This window comes from Osmerus mordax, chromosome 28 (genome assembly GCF_038355195.1).
Source record: "Osmerus mordax isolate fOsmMor3 chromosome 28, fOsmMor3.pri, whole genome shotgun sequence".
NCBI lineage: Eukaryota > Metazoa > Chordata > Actinopteri > Osmeriformes > Osmeridae > Osmerus > Osmerus mordax.
The window spans coordinates 5611689-5633393 of record NC_090077.1 but is presented as its reverse complement, the minus strand read 5'-3'; the positions used below and the strand labels follow the sequence as shown (position 1 = coordinate 5633393).

Below are 21705 nucleotides of genomic sequence, written 5' to 3'. Positions count from 1 at the left end.
TTTCAATTTAATACTGCCTTTTGACCCTTTGGTTTATATAAGAACTATTTATCTCCTTTGTTACTCTCAATATTTTTTTTCTTTGAAATGTAAACATGCATCACTACGAATTCTGAACTGCTATCTTGCTGGAGGTCATTCCAACTTCCATAGAAGAAGAAAGATCGGATTTGTGCTGTCAGTTCATTGTTCTGTTTAGTTATGCTTGGCTTGTTGTTTATCTAACCTTTTGGTTTGCTATTTTGTCTCGGAAATAATAGACAGATTGAATCAGAATCATACCACTTGTAGTTTAACTAAGAAGTTCTGCAAGAAAACAGACCTGAGGCGAACCTAAATGAATACAAGATGTATGTTTCTTGTGAGCGTCACTCACATATGAATAGACACAGACATCTCTGAGGTTTCTGGAAAATATTAGCATATTCATCACGGAACGAGACTTCTGAACATCGTAACCAGCAAGGGCATGGGGCTATTAAAATACAGCCTACCCTTTTATTACATATTTAATGCCACACTGTTTTAGTATTTGAATCGGTATTCTACAACAGTCACGAGGGTCATGGCGGACTGATGACCCGGAGAATGCTACACTTCTTACCTCTGTATCTTATTAACTCCTTACAGCCATTGGGTTATTTAGGGATTCTTTAGTCCTTAGCCATTGTGGAAGAAATTGGGATTTCCTGTGTGCTTACATTATTCACTAATCAATAGAACTAGTCATTGGATACTAGTTTGTACGTTCTCATGTAAGCTTGCTATTAATAAGAGTATATTGTGTCTATGTGTCAGGGTTAATAGATGTTCGGGGTCAGGAGAAAGTACTGGCAAAACGTTCCTTGTCATGACTACAAGGAGAGCTCCAACTATGAACTCTAGTCTAAGAGTTGCCATGTGTTGGGAGCAGTGAATCTCTTTCTCTGAGACTGTTGAAACGTCATTAGTGCCTGACTGTCACTATCTATGTTTACATTCTTGTGCCCTATAAAAGATGGTCCTCCGGCTTTCAGAGCTGAGAGAGACATGATTGAGACCTAAGCCTGGTGTCGTGTTGTAATTTTATTGTCAGGGGTCTGGTTTTCTCTCCCAATCTGCAAATTGAATATACTTATTAAAATCCAGAACTCAACTGAACTTAGTCACTGCGTTTATGAAGAGACGGACAAAACACTTTCTTCATCACCATGCAATGCGGTATATTTGAAACCAGACTAGAGCTCCAACTGGTAAAAAATAATCATTACAAATGTGTTTTCTTTTACATTTTCTTTTCTTTGAGTGAAAGCGGAGTTTGGGACATAGTACGTTCGGGAAATCATCTTGAAAACTAATCGTGTGAATATATAATTTTTGCTAAAAGAAAAGTATTTACCACCCCCAGTGTCTATCTCCATAAATAAAATCATGTGTATAATATAATTTTGTTCTAAAGTGATCTGCGTCTGACAAACACTTTCAGCACACCTATACAAAAAGCCTTTCTGCACTATTCATAATAATTATGCAACTCATATCCAAGTGCCTTTAGCTTCCAATTTGTGAAGAAAAAACCCAAAAGGAAGACCATCCATATTTGCTCACTCTATTCACTTCTCTCCCCAAGGTTGACCCAATTTCTTATCATTAAATAAATTGCCTAGCTATCTTGTCTGCGTGCCAACTCTTGTATATTTTCTGTGTTTCAGGAAGTGATGTCGGTCGAGGATGAGTCAACATCTTGTTACTGTCTATTGGACTCCGCCAGCTGTCACCTGCTGCTGGGGCAGCCTGGCTCCTACGCCTTGGTTGGGGAACCTCTCACGGAGGCTGCCGTGAAGAGGCTGAAGTTGGCCGTGTTTGGTGGCGCGGGGGCCAGCTCCAGGGACTACAGCCTTAGGGTCTACTGTGTGGATGACACGCCGCACGCTTTTCAGGTAGGACGGTGGGTGGAAGCAGGCGGGGATGTTTGTCGTCTTCTTATGGCAGACGTTACGGGGGACAACCTCCCTGTTTGACAGTAAAGTGTGACCTTTTGGGGTGGCTGCATAGAAGGGTGTGCCTGTCTGGGTATGCAAGGACAGTAGTCTTACAAGCGAGTGAAGCCAGCCTTGTATCGATTGCAGCATTTGGCACAGTGGTGATGCTGGTGATTTTAAAACGTCTTCGCCGAGTGTTCTGAGACAGAGGATGATGGGGAGAGGAGTAAGGTTACTCAAGACACGACATTCCATGGCATCTTAGTGCTAGCTGTATACCTTTCCGCTCTATCGTGTTTGAACAGAAACGTCGGTAAACGCGAGTTCTTTATGCATCGATATGTCATAAGCCAGGATGAAAGGAACCAACCACCTCGGAGACGCAAGAGAACATAACCCAACCCCAAGAATGTGCTGTTTGTTCTGCCGCGATAGAACAGCAACAGCCGTGATCAGCAGCTGGCTTTAAAACGCCTCTTGGATTCGGTTTGTAAATTCCGATCCTGTCGAGCAGATGCCAAGGCCCTCTGTACACAGGCACAATCACCTTCCCGCTCCCGTTTGTGTTCTCCCGTGCCCTGTTTCCCCGTTTCCCCACCGAACGCTGTCACCGTGTTGGATCAATACAGTGCGTGTGATGAAATTGAGGGGTCATTTGTGTGGCGTAGAGGGCTGCTTAATGTCCAAAGGGGGATGTTACTGGGTTTTAACGATGGAAACATTAGTATTGGCACCCGCAACCTAATTTCACGGAAACAGGAAGCAATTCTCTCTCAAGGTCAAAGATGGAGGCTATGACAAGGTCTTGATGAGAATAATTTTGAGCATCATTTAAAAGAGGGATGTGCTGTGATCTGTCTGACTGAATTCAGGGTTGTAACAGTACAGAATTCACAGAAGGACTAAGGTACAGGGTTGTACTTTATCCTAGCTCCGTGTTTTCAGATGTTTTTTTTTTGCCAAGCATTTCTATATCCTGTTTTTGCCAAAGGGATTTTGTTAGAGCACTTACAACGTCAAGTCAATACACCAGCTCACACAAACATGCTTAGTCAAAATCAATCAGTCTGGTCAGGCATTAGTCACTGCTCTGTTCCCTGTCTCTTCCTTTGTGATTTAGGTGACAGGGAAAAGACAGGCCAGGCATTGAAACGTCTCACCGGAGCAGAGAACAATGATGACAGATGAATACCTCAGAGCCTGAATCAAAGAGCTCTTTCATCATAGTAAATTCAATTTGGGAGACGGCCGTTTGCTGATCCATGCTCATCCAGTGCATTAAATTGAAACTTCAATCTGTCGCCATGTGGCTTCGAATTTAACACTAATGAGAAGCAGAGTCCTATAGAGTTTTTTCTTTGCTTTTTTTCTTTGCTTTCAAAGAAAGCTTTCATACTACGCTCAGGGTTGGCACATGTCTTTCTCGAGGAGTCTGTTTCGGTGTAAGGGAAGTGCAGTTCTCTTGAGTTCCCCCCCCATCTCTTCCTTCGTAGGGAGTGGTCTCCACGGAGACCAGCAGAGGTGGTCAGCTCCTTGAGGAGCCCAAGATGTTGCCTTTCAGAGGGAACACCTTCAGCCTCCAGGTGTCCATCCAGGACGTCCCCCAGTTCCTGTGGAGCATTAAACCCTTCACCACCTGTCAGGTACCTCCAATCTTTCGCCTCAGGGAAATGTATTAATTTGAGACACAGCAACTCGAGAGCTGGAGACTGTTGACTTTGCGGTTACCAAATACCAATCTCACAGAAGGACGTTTTATTGATAGTTAAACATTTACTGCCAACTTGTGAGTGCACAGCAGTGATAATACACCTCTGTCAATGTTGTCCCCTCAAACAGCCAATCTTGTCCTTACAATACAACCAGTTATTACATATGCACTGGGAGGTATGTGTGTGGTGCCCGGAACGCCAGCCTCGCGCACGTATCCTCCCTAATTTATGAGGGTCTTTGGAAGGAGACATCCTCAGTGAACCTGCCTTCTTCCAGAGAGCTGGCGGAGAGTAATGGCCGCCACCCACACCGTACATCAAGTCGGCTTTTAGCACCAAAGAGAAGCAGCCTTTCCGCGTCCGTCAGGTCCGCACCTCTCCATTATCCGGCGCGTCCCTGCATCGCGCCGGATGATCAGAGGCGGAGGAGCGGGGAGGTTAAGTTTTCTGTTGACGTAGCCGGGCACGGTGCTATTATGAAGGGGTGACCTGTTACCTCTGCTGTGAACGGTGTACAGGTCACTTTAATATGCAACGATGGAGTGAGGGGGGGGGGGGGGGCATCGGAGGTCAAGGACGCCCTCCCTCAGTCGTACCCGCTGCCGCAGAAATTAATTATAGATCAAAGGCGTTTATTTTCCCATTCCCCTGCTCCCGGATATCACGTGTAATACTTAGCCTGCGAGCGGCTTCCATTACGAGAATTAAGTGGGATTTAGGCTATATTTGCAATGATCTTCTTTTTTTTATACCCTGCGCCTCTCAAAGATGTATTACCATACATAATGCTGTGTCTGCATAGCTTAGCGGGACTTCGAAGACCGCACCTCCTTGACTGCTGGAGGTGTGACCCACGTGAAGGACAGATGCTGAGTCATTTCATGTGGGGGGATATTAGAAGCCCAGTAGGCTTTCTCTCTCTCTCTCTCTCTCTCTCTCTCTCTCTCTCTCTCTCTCTCTCTCTCTCTCTCTCTCTCTCTCTGGGTTTTACCTAACGCTCTCTCCCTCTCCCTCTCCTGGGCTAGGAATTCTCCTTCCCCGAAGTGTGGTACAGCAACCAGAAGCCCCTGCACTGTGCCTTCTCCCTGGAGAGATACAGCCCCACCACCACCCAGCTCTCCTGCAAGATCAGCGTGCGCCAGGTCAAGGGTCACGAGCAGATTCTGCAGGTCTACACGGCCGTGGCGGAGGTGAGGACGGGTTCCCGGTGGAGGACATTTACTTTCACACAACCTTTATCTAACCTCTGGAGGATGTGGCTCCACTGACAGAAAAGTCTGCTCTCCAGGGCTTGTGTTTGCTGTTCTAGATAGTGCTTTTTATAGTCTTTGGTGTTTGTGTTTGTGTTTGTATTTTTTAAAAGTAATTGTATTATCTTTCCTCCCTCCTGACTCTTTGGCAACACTTTTCTGTTTTGTCCTGACAGAGTGAAAAGGAGTCCATCCCGTTTTTTATGCAGACAGACTGCACCATCACCTCCCAGACTGGGCATAAGGCCTTCAAAATCCCCCTGTCCATCCGCCAGAGGATCTGTGCCACCTTTGATACTGCCAACGCTAAGGGCAAGGATTGGCAACTCTTAGCCCAGAAATTGCATTTGGATAGGTGAGTGCATATTCTATCCTATGTCAGACTAGCACAAATTTGACAAAGGAGTTGATCCCTGATTGCCCAAAATGTCAATATTGGCAGTATCCTGCTGATATAGGTCATGAAGCATAGTACTAAGTATATTTCAACAGCGCTGAGGCGAAAACTGAGAAATGTGTGGTTAAGGCCACTTTGTGATTGATCTGTTCTTAACATAATTGTTATCGACTCAGTGTAGCATCTTATCCATGGTAAGACGTTTTTTCTGAAGTGTCCTGTAGTATCTGAATCTACTGTACATCTACAGAGAGAGCGAGAGAGATGTTATAGCGCATGGCCAAGTCAACGATTAGTGGAGAAATTCTGCCCCCTGTTGGATCTAACAGTATATCACGCACAGCTGACAAATACTCTATGCCTATGTATGCTGATCAACTCTTACTTACTCTATTATAGATTTAGAAATGTATATGATGAACCAATAAACAAACTAAAAGATTTAGCCCTTATGCCACGTAAAAACATACCTTTGACTTTTCCGTTTTGCCGTGCGTTGCAAAGTCAAGAAATCCTGTAAAATGACGTTTTCCCCCCTCACCTTCCAGAAACCTTCCCTACTTTGCTAAACAACGTAGCCCTTCCGCTGTCATCCTGAGCCTGTGGGAGGCCCAGCACCAAGACTCTGGGGACCTGGACTCTCTGGCGAGTGCGCTGGAGGAGATCGGGAAGACCCACTCCCGAGGCCCTGCTAAGGTCGAGGAGCAGCACCAATCAGACTCAAATCCCCTCGGACCAGTAAGCCCCGCCAACGTTTGTGGCGTGGCTGAGTTTAACAATCCAGAGACTACTATTAACCCTGTCCCGGAATGTACTGGCTGAAGAACAGGAGGTAAGGTAGTGTAATCCCTGGTCACAACTGAAACCCAACAGGCGACACATGAATCCCATCCGTGTGTGCATGTGTGGCCTGACAGCACTTGTTAGTGCAGCAGGGGGTCCACGGGATGTCCACACGTGGATGGAAACGGCTTCGAAATCGAGAGAGGTCTGAAATGGTGTGGTACCCTGGAACTGCCCGCCCTCCATTTGAAGAATGTGTCTGGGGATGGACTGTAAATCTATTTTGCTTTTATCTGTTCCGGCTACCCTTCACATAAAGTTGTTGAAAAATCATTTTCTGCTCTTAGGATCAGTATAAATCCCTTGTGCACTGTTGAGCCCACTCTAAAGAATGCTTACAACAGAAATTACTGCCATCGCTCCCGGGGTAGTCACTTCCCTCCGCTGTCCTCCTACCCACTCACACCCCCACCTCCCCCCCATTCCCCACTACCCATATGGTATATGGCATATGGTAAGTCCCTATTTGCATAGTAGGTCAGGAGTTTTGGATCCCTACATGGGTGACAAGTCTCGAAATAGGAGACACATTTCCAAGAAGCTTTGGAGTTGATCACAGTTTTTTTGAAACCCAAGGTTCTTTTTGTGGTGTGAGTTGGCGTAACGTTGTAGGAGTGGGCTCACGGGGACACAGTGGTGGCCAAGTGGGACTCCCTCCTCTATCTGTAAGGAAATGCCTGGCTGGTGATGGATAGCTCTCGGTGTCCGACCGCTGCCCACAGTGTGACAGGTCTGGGTTGGTCTCTGAGCAAGGGGGACGCTGGAGGAGCTGTAAAACATCACTCACTGGCTCTGCTCCACATGTATCACTGCATCTTATCACCCAATTCCAACCATTAACACCTGTCAAAAGGCTGCATATCTCCCTGCCACACACCGAATCCCGACGGAGCCATGGCACTTCACAGCTGCACAGGACATGAGAGGGGATGGAGTTTGTCACAGTACAGAGACTTCACTGGCAAGCAGGCCCATGAAATATCCTGGACGTGGATGTGTTCTAAATGCTAACGAGATACTGAGGTAGCACACTGCTATAACAAAAAATAAAAAATAAAAAAAAGTTTTTCTAATATCCCCTCCTAAATTATGTATGGACATTTTTTTCATCTCTGAGTGCAGATCATTAAAGGCCCTTAAATATTTGTCTGTTTAAAATAGTCTCATTTTACAAAATCTTGTGCTTTCTGTATTGATTCGAATCCTTATGCAATCAACAATTATAGTTCCAGACCAATTTCCGGATTTGATCTAAGTGCTGCTGTCATCAGACAAAGATCCGAGACAATGTTACATTGTGTTGTCCTATACTTTCATTTGATTCTGACGTCATTAAGTGTTATCTGTGATCTGAGGATTAATGAATTCCCATCATGATAATCAAACTGATAGAAGACACAGAAGAGTGACCCTGATTATCTTAAATATGATTGTTTCCCTTGAAACGGAATTCTCATTCCCTGTATTATGAGCAAGATGATAACGTGTGCTAATGTTATACTAATCAGTGGCTGATGTTGCATCGTAAACATTTGTATGTGGAACGCCATCTTCTAAAAACAGCACTCCCAAATCATTGTCGGTGTAAAACTGCCATGTCTATTAATGATCAAGCTAAGTAAACGTGAATCTTCAATTAACATACGTGATGTGGACCACCAGGTTTCAAAACCTCAAGACCCACCAACACTTAGACATTTCTCTTATGCTTTGGTGTTAGACTGATGTTGAATCACAGGCAGAACAGTGTTTCCTGTCAGACCCCAGGTCTCTTGACCACCGAGCTGGGCTGTACGGTACTAAAAGGTCTACCCTGACGACTATCAGCCTAGCTCATTTTAATGTCGCGCATGGCCTTCTGCTTCATATCACTATTCTTGTGCCTTGTTTAACTACTGTAATTGATGAATGTTGTAAAGTACAGATGGGGCTGGACAAAAAAATAAGAGAAACAAACTAAATCATACAAACATGCATTAAAAAAAAGTATTAGTTCAAGAAATATTTAAGATTATAATACTGAATAGGCTGCAGAGCTTTTCTAGTGCTAAACATATGTTTGGTAATGCAAGGGCAGCTTTGTGGTATATTGTATCTATAATTATGGACATTTTGGATGTTTTCTGTACAGTAGAATTTGCAAAATGTATATGCAGCCTTTTGGAAATAAATGTACAGCTAAAACATGGCCCAGTTTGAGTATGAGTGCTTTAAGTACCTTGTTCTGCCACTTCAAATGTGTTTACAAATGTAGATCTTCTTAAACTGTACGTACTCATGTCATATTGTTATTTTGGATCATATAATAAGTTCTTACCATCTAACTTATATAAAGGCAGCAGTGCAGTGTCCTCTGACTTAAAACTCTTATCTTGAAGTGACCTGTGTGTGGCTCTTGGCCACTCCTTACAGTTCAACTCCTTATCAAGTGACTCACAAGTTCCCTTCTGGCCTTCTACCATACAGGCAGCTAAAACAGACATGCTACATGATAGGCAGTCGTCTGCCTTGTGGTCTAAAGTCCAGATAGAAATTAGAATATGTATTTTATGTAAAGGGTGAAGAATGTGTTTAGTTTCCTGCCTGATTCATTTTGACGGTGTATATAGTACTGTAGTGTTCATAAAATAATTTACAAGGTCAAACTCCTGTAAACCAATTCATATTGGAGTCTCAGATTGTTCTATGTCATATTCTAATGGCAGATGAGTCTAGCCCTCCCTTCCTGTTTGTGACAGTCTCAAAATGAGTGACTTGATATCTCAGCCCCACAGACAACCGGTCCAAAGATAATGTTGAAACTGGCACACACACTCTGCTACAGTCAAAAGTATATGAAGTGGAAGTGTTGAGTTGTTTGTGATGCCAAATGACCTTTCGTGTGTCTGGTGCAAATTTAAAACGATATATTTTTCAGTTAGGGGAACATATTTTGCATTTCTGGGGAGTAAATGTGGAATCTTTGCAAACACTTCTTGTGAGGTAGGCTTAGAAGCCAAAATGTGTAATTTATTGAATTTGTGTATATAATAATCCAATTAAATCAAAGACCTATTTCCATAGATATATTTGCCTTAGCGATATTTTTGCATTGACTTCGGTCCACTTTCAGACAATCAGTCTTGCCTCCACGTTTTCTGCTTTGCACCTTGAAGGGGCGTGTCACATAAATTTCACATCCCGGCTAGTCTGAAACTAGTCTTTGAATGGACTGGTCGTTCGACGGAGTTCTCTGTGTGTAACCTACAACTCATCGTTTATAAAATGAGTTTGAAGTTCATAAATTGTTAAAAGAAGACAAATGGAATAATGTAATTTTTTTTCGAATGTTTCCACATTCTAGGAAAGTATGTGCAACAAACATTTGATGGTAAGTTGTTTTCCTTTCATATTCTCGTCAACTTTGGGAAATGTGAAAGTGTTTCATATCGGGGAAATGTTTTGTCATCTTTGAAACGTGAAGCCTACACGTTTTCTTAATGTTCGTCTTTAATTCAGGCCTCATTTACCATTGTAGAATGTCAAACAGTAGACTAGGCGACGTGTTTGCGATTTCAGAATGTAGCACATATATGTGAATACACAAAGATCTTTATCTTAACGTTTCTTGTGGAAGTGCGAAATTCTTTATGGTTTCTGGTGGTTCAGTTAAAGCGGTCCCTAATGAGTCCCCAGGTATTCCCTAGATCAGGAGAAATCAGGGTGTGTGACTTTACAGCAGGCCTACTTCTGTCTACAAGTGTCTTTCGTTCTATTTAAAAGTACAGTAGGTACGATTTTTTTCAGTACAAAAATACACGTTTTTGTTCATGTTGTTTAAGCTAATGAGCCCCTCTGGGAGTTGTTTTGCAATTCAGACAGCTCAGTGCCAGTGTTTAAATGTATTTATAATGTTTTCAGTTGCTGCTTTAAATTAACCCAGGTAACAAACCAACTTTGGATCAAACTGTTGGGTCTATGTTTAGAGAGAACTGTCAATGAATATGAAAGCTACATTTACATTTAGTCAAGCTCTATGTTAATGACAATAAATACCCACACTGTATCTCATTGATCTTTTTTGTTGTAAATAAGCATGTACATTCATAATCTTTTAAGTTCTAATTCATTAAAGACATTTAGATTGTTATACATATATACTGAGGTGTAATAATAAATCTATGTCTAATGATTTTCAGTTAAACAAAATAAACTTGCCTCATGAGTTGACAGGTTAGCCGCTGGCCTAAAGATGGCCTTCTGTATTTTTGCAGACAAATCTAGGCCACATCAAATTTGGGGTAACATATACAAGGAATGACTACATTAGTTTGAGCTACATTAGTCTTAATACATTTTAAAAGTGATTTGAATCCACCCGGTTGTTTCTGTGCTATGAAATAATTTACCTACGACCACAGTAAACAAAAAAAATTGTGACAGGGCAAATATTGGGCAATAGATGGAAATCCCCCGGTCATTTCCTTATGGCTGTGTTTAGTGACGGTGTGTTTAAATGTATGACGTAGTGCTAACAGCATAGCTGAAAAACAAGATGACCCAACATATATGAGATCCAGTTTCCTTGTTTAACCTGGCGGTGATTGAATATTCCCTCGATTCTGTGTAAAAAAAAACAAAAAAAAAACACTTTTGATGTTTCACTGTACTTGAGTACACGCTAACATTTCAGAATGAAAAGAGCTGAAAGAAAAGAGCAACACGCCTCGGTGACAAACTTCCTTTTCATGACCTCAGGTCGTCCTCATAATCCTGGCTTTCGACCTCGCCGTGGCAGCCGACTCTGGCCTTGAGACGACGCGAGCAGGAGGTGGGCTCGAGAACAGGCCGCAGCGGGACGTCTCCTGCAGAAATCACCAAGAGTACCCACATGACAACATCTGCTGCCTGAGCTGCCCAGCTGGTGAGCACCTCGTGGACTTTTTACATTCAGCCTACTGAGACCCGAGTTTGCCACGGGCCAAACATGTTGTCTCTTTGCTGATGGTGAAGCTTTGATTTACCCCCTACGGGTAAATAAGTCATTTGATAAAGAGAAACTAATGTTTTGTTTGTTTCAAGTGAACCAATGTTGGATATTTCCGGCAGGTTCCTATGTCAAATCTGCCTGTACAAGCTCCCACGAGAGAGGCACGTGTGAGAACTGTGACTTTGACACCTATACCGAACACGACAATGGACTGCTACAGTGTTTGAAGTGCACCAAGTGCCGTCCAGGTAATTCTGCTCGGGTTGAGGAACCCAATCCATGGATTTTGAGTCCTGAAAGCTTTTAACCTATTTGATCTGGACTCTTTTGTCTGTGCTGCTGTTTCAGACCAGGAGATTGTAGCAAGATGCACCAACACACAGAACACAGAGTGCCAGTGTAAAGCGGGGCGTTTCTGTGCCCCCGACCAGGCTTGTGAAATTTGTAAAAAGTGCACAATGTAAGTGCCTTACACACTTACTCACAAACTAAAAGTCATTTGAATTCATGGGATTATTTGAATTGTAACAGAAAAGCATTCACCCATGATGCACCAAGTGGACTTTTTTCGAACCACTTCATATAAATCGTTATGATACTCGTACTGTAATGAAATCCTTTGTTTTTCTACCAAGATGTAAGGATGACGAGGTGAAGGTGAGAAACTGCACCACCATATCCAATACAGAGTGCAAGAGACAACTGTCCACTTCCAGCAACAAATCGGGTACAATCACAGGTAAAACAGACATCATCTGCCTTCATAGCATTCTAGAACACACTATAGACTTGAACATTGGAAACCGGGGTCGGTGACTCTTGTTACCTTCTTCCCGTGTCAGCAGGTGCTGTGGCGGCTGTGCTCGTGTTGATAGCAGGTCCTACTGTCATAGTTGCTTTTCTCAAGAGGAAAAAGTTCGTTGGAGAGCAAGGTAAATCGAGGTGATACGGAAATGATCGAAGACTTTGTGTGCTAACGTCCTTTCGGTTGACCGTCCTGTTCTTCTATTTTAGACTCTCAGAATCCCAGTGAGATGGAGAAGGTTGTGGTGGTAAGACGATCACTTTTATACAGATTGTTTCATGCAGCGGCTCAAGCGCAATAAGTCAAATCAAATGTATTTGTATAGCCGTTTTTACACGCAAGCATGTCACAGAGGGCTTCACATACGCCCATAGAACTGCCCGTCAACCAACCTAAACCCTCAAGGACAGTAAAAATCATGCGAAACCTAACCCAAACAAATCCTATAAACTAGGAAATAATTTCCTGTTAAGGACAGTTAAACAACTAACATCCATCATAACTTGGCATTATTTGGGGTAAAGCTGAACCGTTTTCTCCACCTCATCTTCCAGGATAGTGGGTTCGGTTTGTCAGATGAAGAGATGCAGAACAAGCTGAACGGCAGGCTTTACGGCTCTCCCCTCCACCCCCTCCTGGTGCAGGCCCAGGCGGTGGGTCAACAGGCCTTAGCCAATAAGGAGAAGGAGACCAAACAGGGCAACAGCTTTACCAGCACCGCGCATTCCTCCGCGGCCAGCCGGCCTACCTTCTCAGCCCCCCTCCCTGCACCGTACCCCCACCCCCGTCCTGTGTCCCCGGGTCATCCCAACACGAGGGTGAGGGCAGCTTCACTGGGCATGCTTACCACAGCCTAACCTTCCCTTAACCCTTGTGTTATCTTCGGGTCATTCTGACCCAAAGGTTCATAACGAACCACCGTTGTGTTTACCCAATTTTACACAATACAAAAACAAATAAAAATAATTTTCTTTTAACCATTGCAATGTGGGGGGTCTGAGACAGCCCGACAGTTAAAAGAAAATGCTTCACTTTGTTTTTGTAGGAGGTAAATTTGTCGCAATACGACGGTGGGTCACAATGACTGATGGGTCAGAATGACCCGAACATAACACAAGGGTTAATAACCTTCCCTTCCTGCCTTAATCTCCCGTTTCACTTCTTTCCTCCTTGTCGTCGACCATTCCCTCGTGGACCTGTCTGGTCCTTCCTTCATTGTCTCATAAGGCAGCCTGATATGGAACTGGAATCGTTTAGAACCCAGCTCAAATACGCTTCATAGTCAGGGAGAGTCAGGGAAACGTACACTACAGAGTTTTACTTACAGAAGTCATTGTTTTTTTTGTTTTCCTGTAGGATGATGACTTGCCGCGTAAGAAACTTGTCCCCTTGAATGGTAAGTGTGTTTCAATCTCACGTGGTTGTATAAAGCCGGACATGTAGTATCAGCCTGGTTAGCGTTGTATTTTCAGTATCCAAAGCAATTCTATTCTCTATTTGGTTTTAGGTGACAAGTCCCTGACGGATTGCTTTAGCTACTTTGAAGAAGTGGACGTCCACTTTCACAACAGGTTCTTCAGGCGTATTGGACTCAATGAGAATGCCATTAAGAACAGAGAGAACCTTCAGCCTGAAGACCGAGTGCATCAACTACTGAATGTGTGGCTAGAGAAGGTTGGCATGGAGGCCAGCATCAATGACCTCATCGCTGCATTACTGCATCTGAACCAGAGGTTATCGGCGGAGAACATTATTGCCAAAGCTATTTCCGAGGGCCATTTTGAATATGAAGGAAAGCAACCGCGGGATGAGTCACAGTTCTAGGTTGATGGGCACACCTACAACAGGAAGCGATTCAATGAACAACCTTGAGTCAAGACTGAGCGCGTGGGTGGTGTCATCTTGGGTTAGGAATGCCAAATGAAAAAACACACTTGCTAGTCTTCACCTAAGGGAATTCTTAGCACTTTGAACTAGGACTGAGGAGAACCGGCAACAATACAGTGTGAACGTCCTCTCAGATTCAACTCGAGGACATGGAAAACGACCCTGGGTGTACACTGTTGTGTTACATGCGGCACTGCTGCAGTTGTGAGGAACCAGGTATACTAACATGTTCTAGAAGGCTGTGTCCATTGCAGGCTTGCACTGCAGGTCCAATTTGCTGCTGTCCATACAGACAATAATTGATCGACACTTTGTTTCCGTTCAAGCTTCTTGTGCATTTCTTGGTTTCATGGATAGATTTGGGTCATATCATATTCCACGTTGTTTGCTTTCAAATTGAGTACTTTGTAAAAGGGTACAACGTTGTTAAACCGACTAGTTGAGGATAGCACTGGTGTCTTCATAGATTCAATGCCATATATGTGTTTGTACACTGATATCTGTCACACTCTGACAACCATGCCAGTCTTACTGTTCCAGAAATGATGTTGAATTCACAATGAGTAGGCACGTCTATACTGTGTATGAACTGTGTGTGGGTCATGTCAAGTTCTAACATTCTTGCTGCACTGAGAAAGGTACCGCCAAAGCCTTATCTGATGTAAATGAGGTCATCGAGATTGTATTGTGAGATTGTAAAAGACAAATGAATTGTAAAAGGCATACCACCACCTAGTGGATGGAAATGGTCATTTATTGTGTTACTTGTTTTATGTTATTTTATTTACAGTATTTACTTGGTAAATCATGGTCATTATTACTAGTGGCATCCATGATTTGACTGTACATGTATTATGACTTTGATGCTGCCAATTGTTGTTTTGGATAAAGCCCATGCTTTAAGCCCTAGAATTTAGGCTGAGTTGAAGATTTAGTTTGGTCCACAGGCCACAGGCCACATAAGGCCTAATTCCTTTCCATATTTCCTATTTTCAACCTTTTTATTTTTGGCTTCATTATTCCTGAGCATGAATTGTGACTGAATAGAGGCCCATAGATAAAATAACATTTCAATAAAATATTTATTGAAATGTTTTTTGTTCTTTCTTTTTTCTAAATTATGTTTCTTATTTTTTGTGTGATGTATAAATGTGCTAAAAGTGTCAATTTGGATAAATAAATAAGTCAACAAACCTAACTGCATATGTGTATTTTACCCGATGTAAGATATCAGGGAAAGGTCCAATTGGGTGTGTCTTGGCTTTATGAGGTTTTTATGGTTATACCATAAAAACCTGGTTAGGTCCATAAGTATTTGGACATTGACACAATTTTCATCATTTTGGCTCTGTATACCACCACAATGGATTTGAAATGAAACAATAAAGATGTGCTTTAAGTGCAGACTTTCGGCTTTAATTTCAGGGTATTTACATCCAAATCAGGTGAACGGTGTAGGAATTACAATACATTTTATGTGGCCCCCCCCTTTTTAAGGGACCAAAAGTAATTGGACAATTGGCTGCTCAGCTGTTCCATGGCCAGGTGTATGTTATTCCCTCATAAAGGGAGTTCGTTATTTCATTGACAAGGAGCAGATAAAAGGTCTAGAGTTCATTTCAAGTATGGTATTTGTGTTTGGAATATGTTGCTGTCAACTCTCAATATGAAGTCCAAAGAGCTGTCACCATCAGTGAAGCAAGCCATCGTTAGGCTGAAAAATCAAAACAAACCTATCAGAGAGATAGCAAAAACATTAGGTGTGACCAAATCAACTGTTTGGTACATTCTTAAAAAGAAAGAACGCACTGGTGAGCTCAGCAACACCAAAAGACCCGGAAGACCACGGAAAACAACTGTGGTGGATGACAGAAGAATTCTTTCCCTGGTGAAGAAAAACCCCTTCACAACAGTTGGCCAGATCAAGAACACTCTCCAGGAGGTAGGCGTATCTGTGTCAAAGTCAACAATTAAGAGAAGACTTCATCAGAGTAAATACAGAGGGTTCACCACAAGATGTAAACCATTGGTGAGTCTCAAAAACAGGAAGACCGGATTAGAGTTTGCCAAAAAACATCTAAAAGAGCCTGTACAGTTCTGGAACAACATCCTATGGACAGATGAGACCAAGATCAACTTGTACCAGAATGATGGGAAGAGAAGAGTATGGTGAAGGGAAGGAACTGCTCATGATCCAAAGCATACCACCTCATCAGTGAAGCATGGTGGAGGTAGTGTTATGGCGTGGGCATGTATGGCTGCCAATGGAACTGGTTCCCTTGTATTTATCGATGATGTGACTGCTGACAAAAGCAGTAGGATGAATTCTGAAGTGTTTCGGGCAATATTATCTGTTCAGATTGAGCCAAATGCTTCAGAACTCATAGGATGGCGCTTCACAGTGCAGATGGACAATGACCCGAAGCATACTGCGGAAGCAACCAAAGAGTTTTTTAAGGCAAAGAAGTGGAATGTTCTGCAATGGCCAAGTCAATCACCTGACCTAAATCCAATTGAGCATGCATTTCACTTGCTAAAGACAAAACTGAAGGGGAAATGCCCCAAGAACAAGCAGGAACTGAAGACAGTTGCAATAGAGGCCTGGCAGAGCATCACCAGGGACAAAACCCAGCGTCTGGTGATGTCTATGGGTTCCAGACTTCAGGCTGTCATTGACTGCAAAGGATTTGCAACCAAGTATTAAAAGTGACAATTAGATTTATGATTATGTTAGTTTGTCCAATTATTTTTGGTCCCTTAAAAAAAGGGGGGGGGGCGCATATAAAATGTATTGTAATTCCTACACCGTTCACCTGATTTGGATGTAAATACCCTGAAATTAAAGCTGAAAGTCTGCACTTACAGCACATCTTGATTGTTTCATTTCAAATCCATTGTGGTGGTATACAGAGCCAAAATGATAAATTGTGTCAATGTCCAAATACTTATGGACCTAACTGTAGATTAGTCTATCAGGACTTTTAAACTGGCGGTGGGCGGGACATTTAAAAGTGGGATGGATCACTGGTACAAAGCACACACAAAGCCATCAGGCATGTGGCCATAAAGAGATTAAGTTCCCTGCCATTAACTTTGTCTTTGACAAGATATTGTTTTGTGATGTCATAATGGTTTGTTACAGTCAGGGAATCTGGGTATTAAATGAGCCAGTCGTGTCTGGATCGTGTTGAGGATGGTGACGAGTACTAGGGCATTCGATCTCAATCATTGCACAGTCAGGCAGCTCATTGTACTGGCTGGGATCTCTTTGGACAATGCTAGGAGACTCGTACGCTTCCGAAACCAACAACGAAGACAGGCGTGCCGGACGAAGAAGACTAAGAGGAAGGCTTTGCCCAGAAATCCAAGAAGAGGACTTCCTACGGAAACAGTTAGACAGGAAGTTAAACAAAATTTCCGGCCTCAGATCTCAGAGCCCTCCACGGTTCATGAATCCAACATGGACGCCGCATCTGGGAGTGAAAGTGTCATTCTGGTAAACGTCCGAACGGCCAGAGGGCAGCTGCTGGAGGACCGATGCTCGGGCCATGGCGTGAGGACGAGGCAGGGGCATCCCCGTGGCGTGAGGACGAGGGGGGGGCATCCCCGTGGCGTGAGGACGAGGCGGGGGCATCCCCGTGGCGTGAGGACGAGGCGGGGGCATCCCCGTGGCGTGAGGACGAGGCAGGGGCATCCCCGTGGCGTAAGGACGAGGCGGGGGCATCCCCGTGGCCTTCGGCGCCGTCTGAGGCTGAGGAAACTCACCCATGGAAAGCCAGGAGGAAAATCCGAGCTTAAACAAAGAACATCAGGAAATTCACGCTTAAGGACGCTGAGGAGAAGGAGAGCACGTCGACACCTGAAAGATGACCCAGTGACCAGAAAGTTGTCTGATGAAATGTGTGTCATTCTATGATATTGAAAATGGAATGGACATAAGTGAAAAATGAAAACAATGACTGATTATTGCAACAAGAAACACAGAATAGTTAAACCTGTTTTACACAATTAAGTATAACCTTGGCTACGATTTACAATATGCTTATAGTAAAAGGTAATTTTTTAAGTTACACAGACTGACTTAGAGTAAGTAGTAAGAGAATCTGAGTGCTTCTGTGGAACACATGGGAGTAATATCAAAACACAACCATAGAGGGCAATGTAGGACAATACAATCCGGTTACCTGTTCAATTTATCACGAAATTATGGACAGGTATTAAAAAGGACTTAACTTTTACAACCAAAGAAAACATACGGATTCATTTATTCATTGGATTCTTTGGATTGTTGGAATAACCGACACCTACCCAATGGCTCCTTAATAATAAACCATTTCTAAATGCCATTTGGAGAGTTAGTATCCAATTCGACAGCTCTAGCCTACTGATAGCGGAATTTACAGCATTCTTCGCGTGTAGAGGTCAACATTCTAATGACTTTTGTTGTTTAGAACCCAGGTGCGCTTGGGGGGTGGGGGGGGCCCTGTGACAGCCAGCTTGGACCCCAATGTGGTCCCCATAAATGTCGAGTCTGAATAATTGTAAACATGGTATTTTGCCGGTTAATGCCTGCAATGTGAAGAAAGCTACATGATAAACATAGTTACATTAAACAAATAATGTAACTGTCCCCTCAAGAGTACAACTGCCCCCCCCACCCCCAGTTGAAAGTGTCTAGAGCCTCCCCTGTTAGAACCGACTAGCTAAGCATTCGATACAAAAAGACATGTATTTTAAATGGTCTGCTAACAGTGTAAATGGACTAAATGTAGGCGGACCTACCACATGTTCACATCTCAGTAATGGCTAGGTGCTTGGCCTTTCATATCAGCCTATCCAGCTATCGGCGCCGCAGTTTATCAAGCAGCTGTTTCCCCGATGATACGTGGTGGTCCTGAATAATTAAAAGGTTCTGACAGCCACACAGGGATGTGTTTCCATAGCAGCCCCTCGCCCCGTTGACAAGCCACACTGAGGGGTAATGTAAATCTCCACCTTGCTTAATGTCAGAGATGAACCGAACGCGAGTTCCTTAATGCTGCGTTGCACGAAACCACAAAAAGCACACCAATACACACACACCGCTTGGGTGTGTCAGCCACTATCTAGCCAACTAGACAACTTGGTAAGGTTGAAGTGCAAAATTCCGGCTGACACATTGGTCAGAACCCCACTTGTGGGCTCAGGGACACAGGACTCAGGAATGCAGCTCCAAAGTCCCTCATAAAAAGGTTACAGTGATTTTTGTCTATTAATATTTGGGCTACATCAGAGGATACGGAACACTTCAAAGGCAAAAAGAAACCGTTTTTCCCTTTTTGGTTTTTCGAAATCCATTCGGAGATAGAAAAGGAAAGAGAGAGAGAGAGAGAGAGAGAGAGACAGAGAGAGAGAGAGAGAGACAGAGAGAGAGAGAGAGAGAGAGAGAGAGAGAGAGAGAGAGAGAGTTGGGCAGCCAGTCAATTACCCTTTAACATCAAATGCCTCATCCGTGTCCCACAGCCATTAGCCAGTGTGTTAACCTTATCTACCTGCTGATGAAGAGGTATGTGAGCTCCTTATAGCTCAGCCAGTGGTGGTACTCGGGTCACCCTGTGACTATTTAATATACTCTGTCGTTGACGCCCAGCAGGACACCAGTTTATCAAGCTCAGGGAATCTCAATAAAAATGGAATTATGTGTTGCAGGACTTTGTGAACAATGCCTTGAGGCTTTCATTGCCAGCCCTGCTGTACAACATGTGCCGTTGCGGTGGTCAATGTTTAATGGATATTTGAAGGACACTGATTTGCAGGTTTTAATACTATTTCGAATGTGAAAAATAGCCCTTTTGAGTTTACACAAACGTGCGGTATGAATACATCAGCAAGGGTGACCCCGTGGGCAAAACAAGATTAGCCTGGGCGAGAGTTCTGCATTTGCAACACATTCATCGAAAAACTTATGAAAAAGATTACAAAAAAGACTGTCATTGTGATGGCAACTTTCCTGAATGTCTTGCAGGGCTTTGCAATTGAGTGACTCGGCAGGCGGTTACCGTGGTAACCCTGCAGCGATACAGTGCCTTTTTGGTTTTGCAGGCACACTGGCCAGCAGGTGCCTTGTGCATTTGGCCAGATTTGTCATCAAACCCTCTGTGATTAGATATAGATTTATTGACACGTGTCATTAGAAGGAAGACAAGATAGTGAGAGAAACACCTGCACAAAGAAGTTGATTTGGTTTTAGCACACATTCGATCAATCCCAAACAAATCACCAGGACAATTTCCTTCTGCACAGGCTGACAAACTGAGAATATTGTACAAGCGTAAGTTAGATGGATGAAAACCCACAAGCAAACACCACACATCATCTCCTATGTGATATCAAGTGTTCAAACTGTATCAAAATCGGCAAAGTCCATTAGTGTCTGTGTACAGGACGGTGGTTGATGGAGGCCAATCATCATGGTCAGCAATCATCATTAACATTATAGCAGCCTTCTTTGACCAAACTAGTGTCTGGCCACGCTCTCACACAGAAACCTTGCGACAAGACAACACAGGGTCGGACACAGCGACATGGAGCCAGCAGAATGGCAGCATGGGCATACGGAAACTTGTGGAACTCCCTATTACCTCCATACCACCATGACCGTCATCCTCTGCGCCTTCCTCAACATTATTCCGTCATCTTCTTCACCTTCCCCTTCCTCGTTGTCGTCGTGATCATCATGAGGCTTGGTGACACGCGGGTAGACCGCCACCAATCACAGAGACTGTCGACAGAATCCACCTTTGTCCTCTCTTCTAAGATCAAGGTGACGAAAGTATGTGACAGGAAAGGAGACTTCTGTAAGAAAGCGGTGACAGTGACAGATAGTGGCGGTTGATTATGGGAGATAGTGGCTGTTGATGATAGGAGATAGTGGCTGTTGACTGTGAAAGGCTGGTGGCTGGTGGCTTTTGAAAAATTGCACATACTTGTTTTCCTGTCTCTAAAACATACTGCGTGTGGGCACACGGATGCTGACGTGCGCGTACGGCACCGTAGCCTGTGCTCCACATGTTCCATAACGTTAACGTGTGAGGGGTGTTGTTGGGAAGCTAGGAATATGTAACCCTTCACCGGGAGTATTCAACCCCTTCACTACACACACACGCCCACTCCGCCTCCGCACCCTGACAGCATTCGGCCGCCTCGTAACCGCGAGCGGGATGACGACTGCCTCCATCGTCATCATCGACACCTGCCTCTCCCCGCGAGCTGAAAACAAGCTGTTGGTAAAACGCCCCTGTCGCCGACAACGTACGGGGATAATTGAATTGTAATTGTTGTTGTGTTCGGTGCGTTGGAGGCTCTCGCGCTTTCCTGGTGTATGTGGTGCTGCGGGGCTGGATAATGAACCTCGTCAGTGTGTTTCGCATCTTAATTAAACACTATATTCGCGTGGTGTGTTTTCCGCCGCAGCTTCATAGTGCGCACGCCCTCCAACAACCCCCACACGCAACGCAGACAATACGCCTCCACGTACACACAGAGACACTGTGGAGCATGCTGCTTTATATCATCGAGACAGAGGTCTTGTTTGAGGTTGAGGAATATTCCGTTTGGTTTGGTTGTTGCTGTGGTGGGCATGTGATCGAGTAGCGTGGAGCTGCGTGTCGGCCTCATGCTTCCGGACTGTCCCAGAAGTGACAGCTCGCCGGCGAGCCAAATCAGAGCGCCGTGGCTCTGTGACTGAACGGACAGTCCGTGACGGAGGAAGGGACAAACGGAAGGAAGAGAGAAAATCCGAGAGAGAGAGAGAGAGAGAGAGAGAGAGAGAGAGAGAGAGAGAGAGAGAGAGAGAGAGAAGTGGAAAACTGCAGAAAATCGCTGCTGTGAATTGGGGCAACC

General features: G+C 44.0%; 2 protein-coding genes across 3 annotated transcripts in view; both read left to right on the top strand.

Moving 5' to 3' along the window:
* The window catches only part of unc5db (unc-5 netrin receptor Db), a 29800-nt gene extending 21489 nt beyond the window's left edge, over positions 1–8311 (top strand). The window contains exons 11-15 of the mRNA XM_067231025.1: positions 1692–1919; positions 3455–3604; positions 4699–4863; positions 5100–5278; positions 5869–8311. Of these exons, the coding sequence (XP_067087126.1) occupies positions 1692–1919; positions 3455–3604; positions 4699–4863; positions 5100–5278; positions 5869–6142 (996 nt within the window). The 3' untranslated portion in view covers positions 6143–8311. The remainder of the gene's footprint in view (positions 1–1691; positions 1920–3454; positions 3605–4698; positions 4864–5099; positions 5279–5868) is intronic.
* Positions 8312–9366: 1055 nt separating this feature from the next.
* On the top strand, positions 9367–15212 carry hdr (hematopoietic death receptor). 2 transcript variants are annotated; one of them, XM_067231236.1, is made up of 10 exons: positions 9367–9533; positions 10901–11066; positions 11252–11380; positions 11481–11592; positions 11768–11871; positions 11978–12064; positions 12147–12184; positions 12492–12755; positions 13294–13333; positions 13445–15212. In XM_067231236.1, the coding sequence occupies exons 1-10, from the start codon at positions 9513–9515 to the stop codon at positions 13759–13761; spliced, it is 1278 nt and encodes a 425-aa protein (XP_067087337.1). In that variant the 5' UTR covers positions 9367–9512; the 3' UTR covers positions 13762–15212. The 2 variants fall into 2 exon arrangements, with proteins under 2 accessions (XP_067087337.1, XP_067087336.1); XM_067231235.1 differs by having other exon boundaries at positions 11975–12064.
* The last annotated feature ends 6493 nt before the right edge of the window (positions 15213–21705 follow it).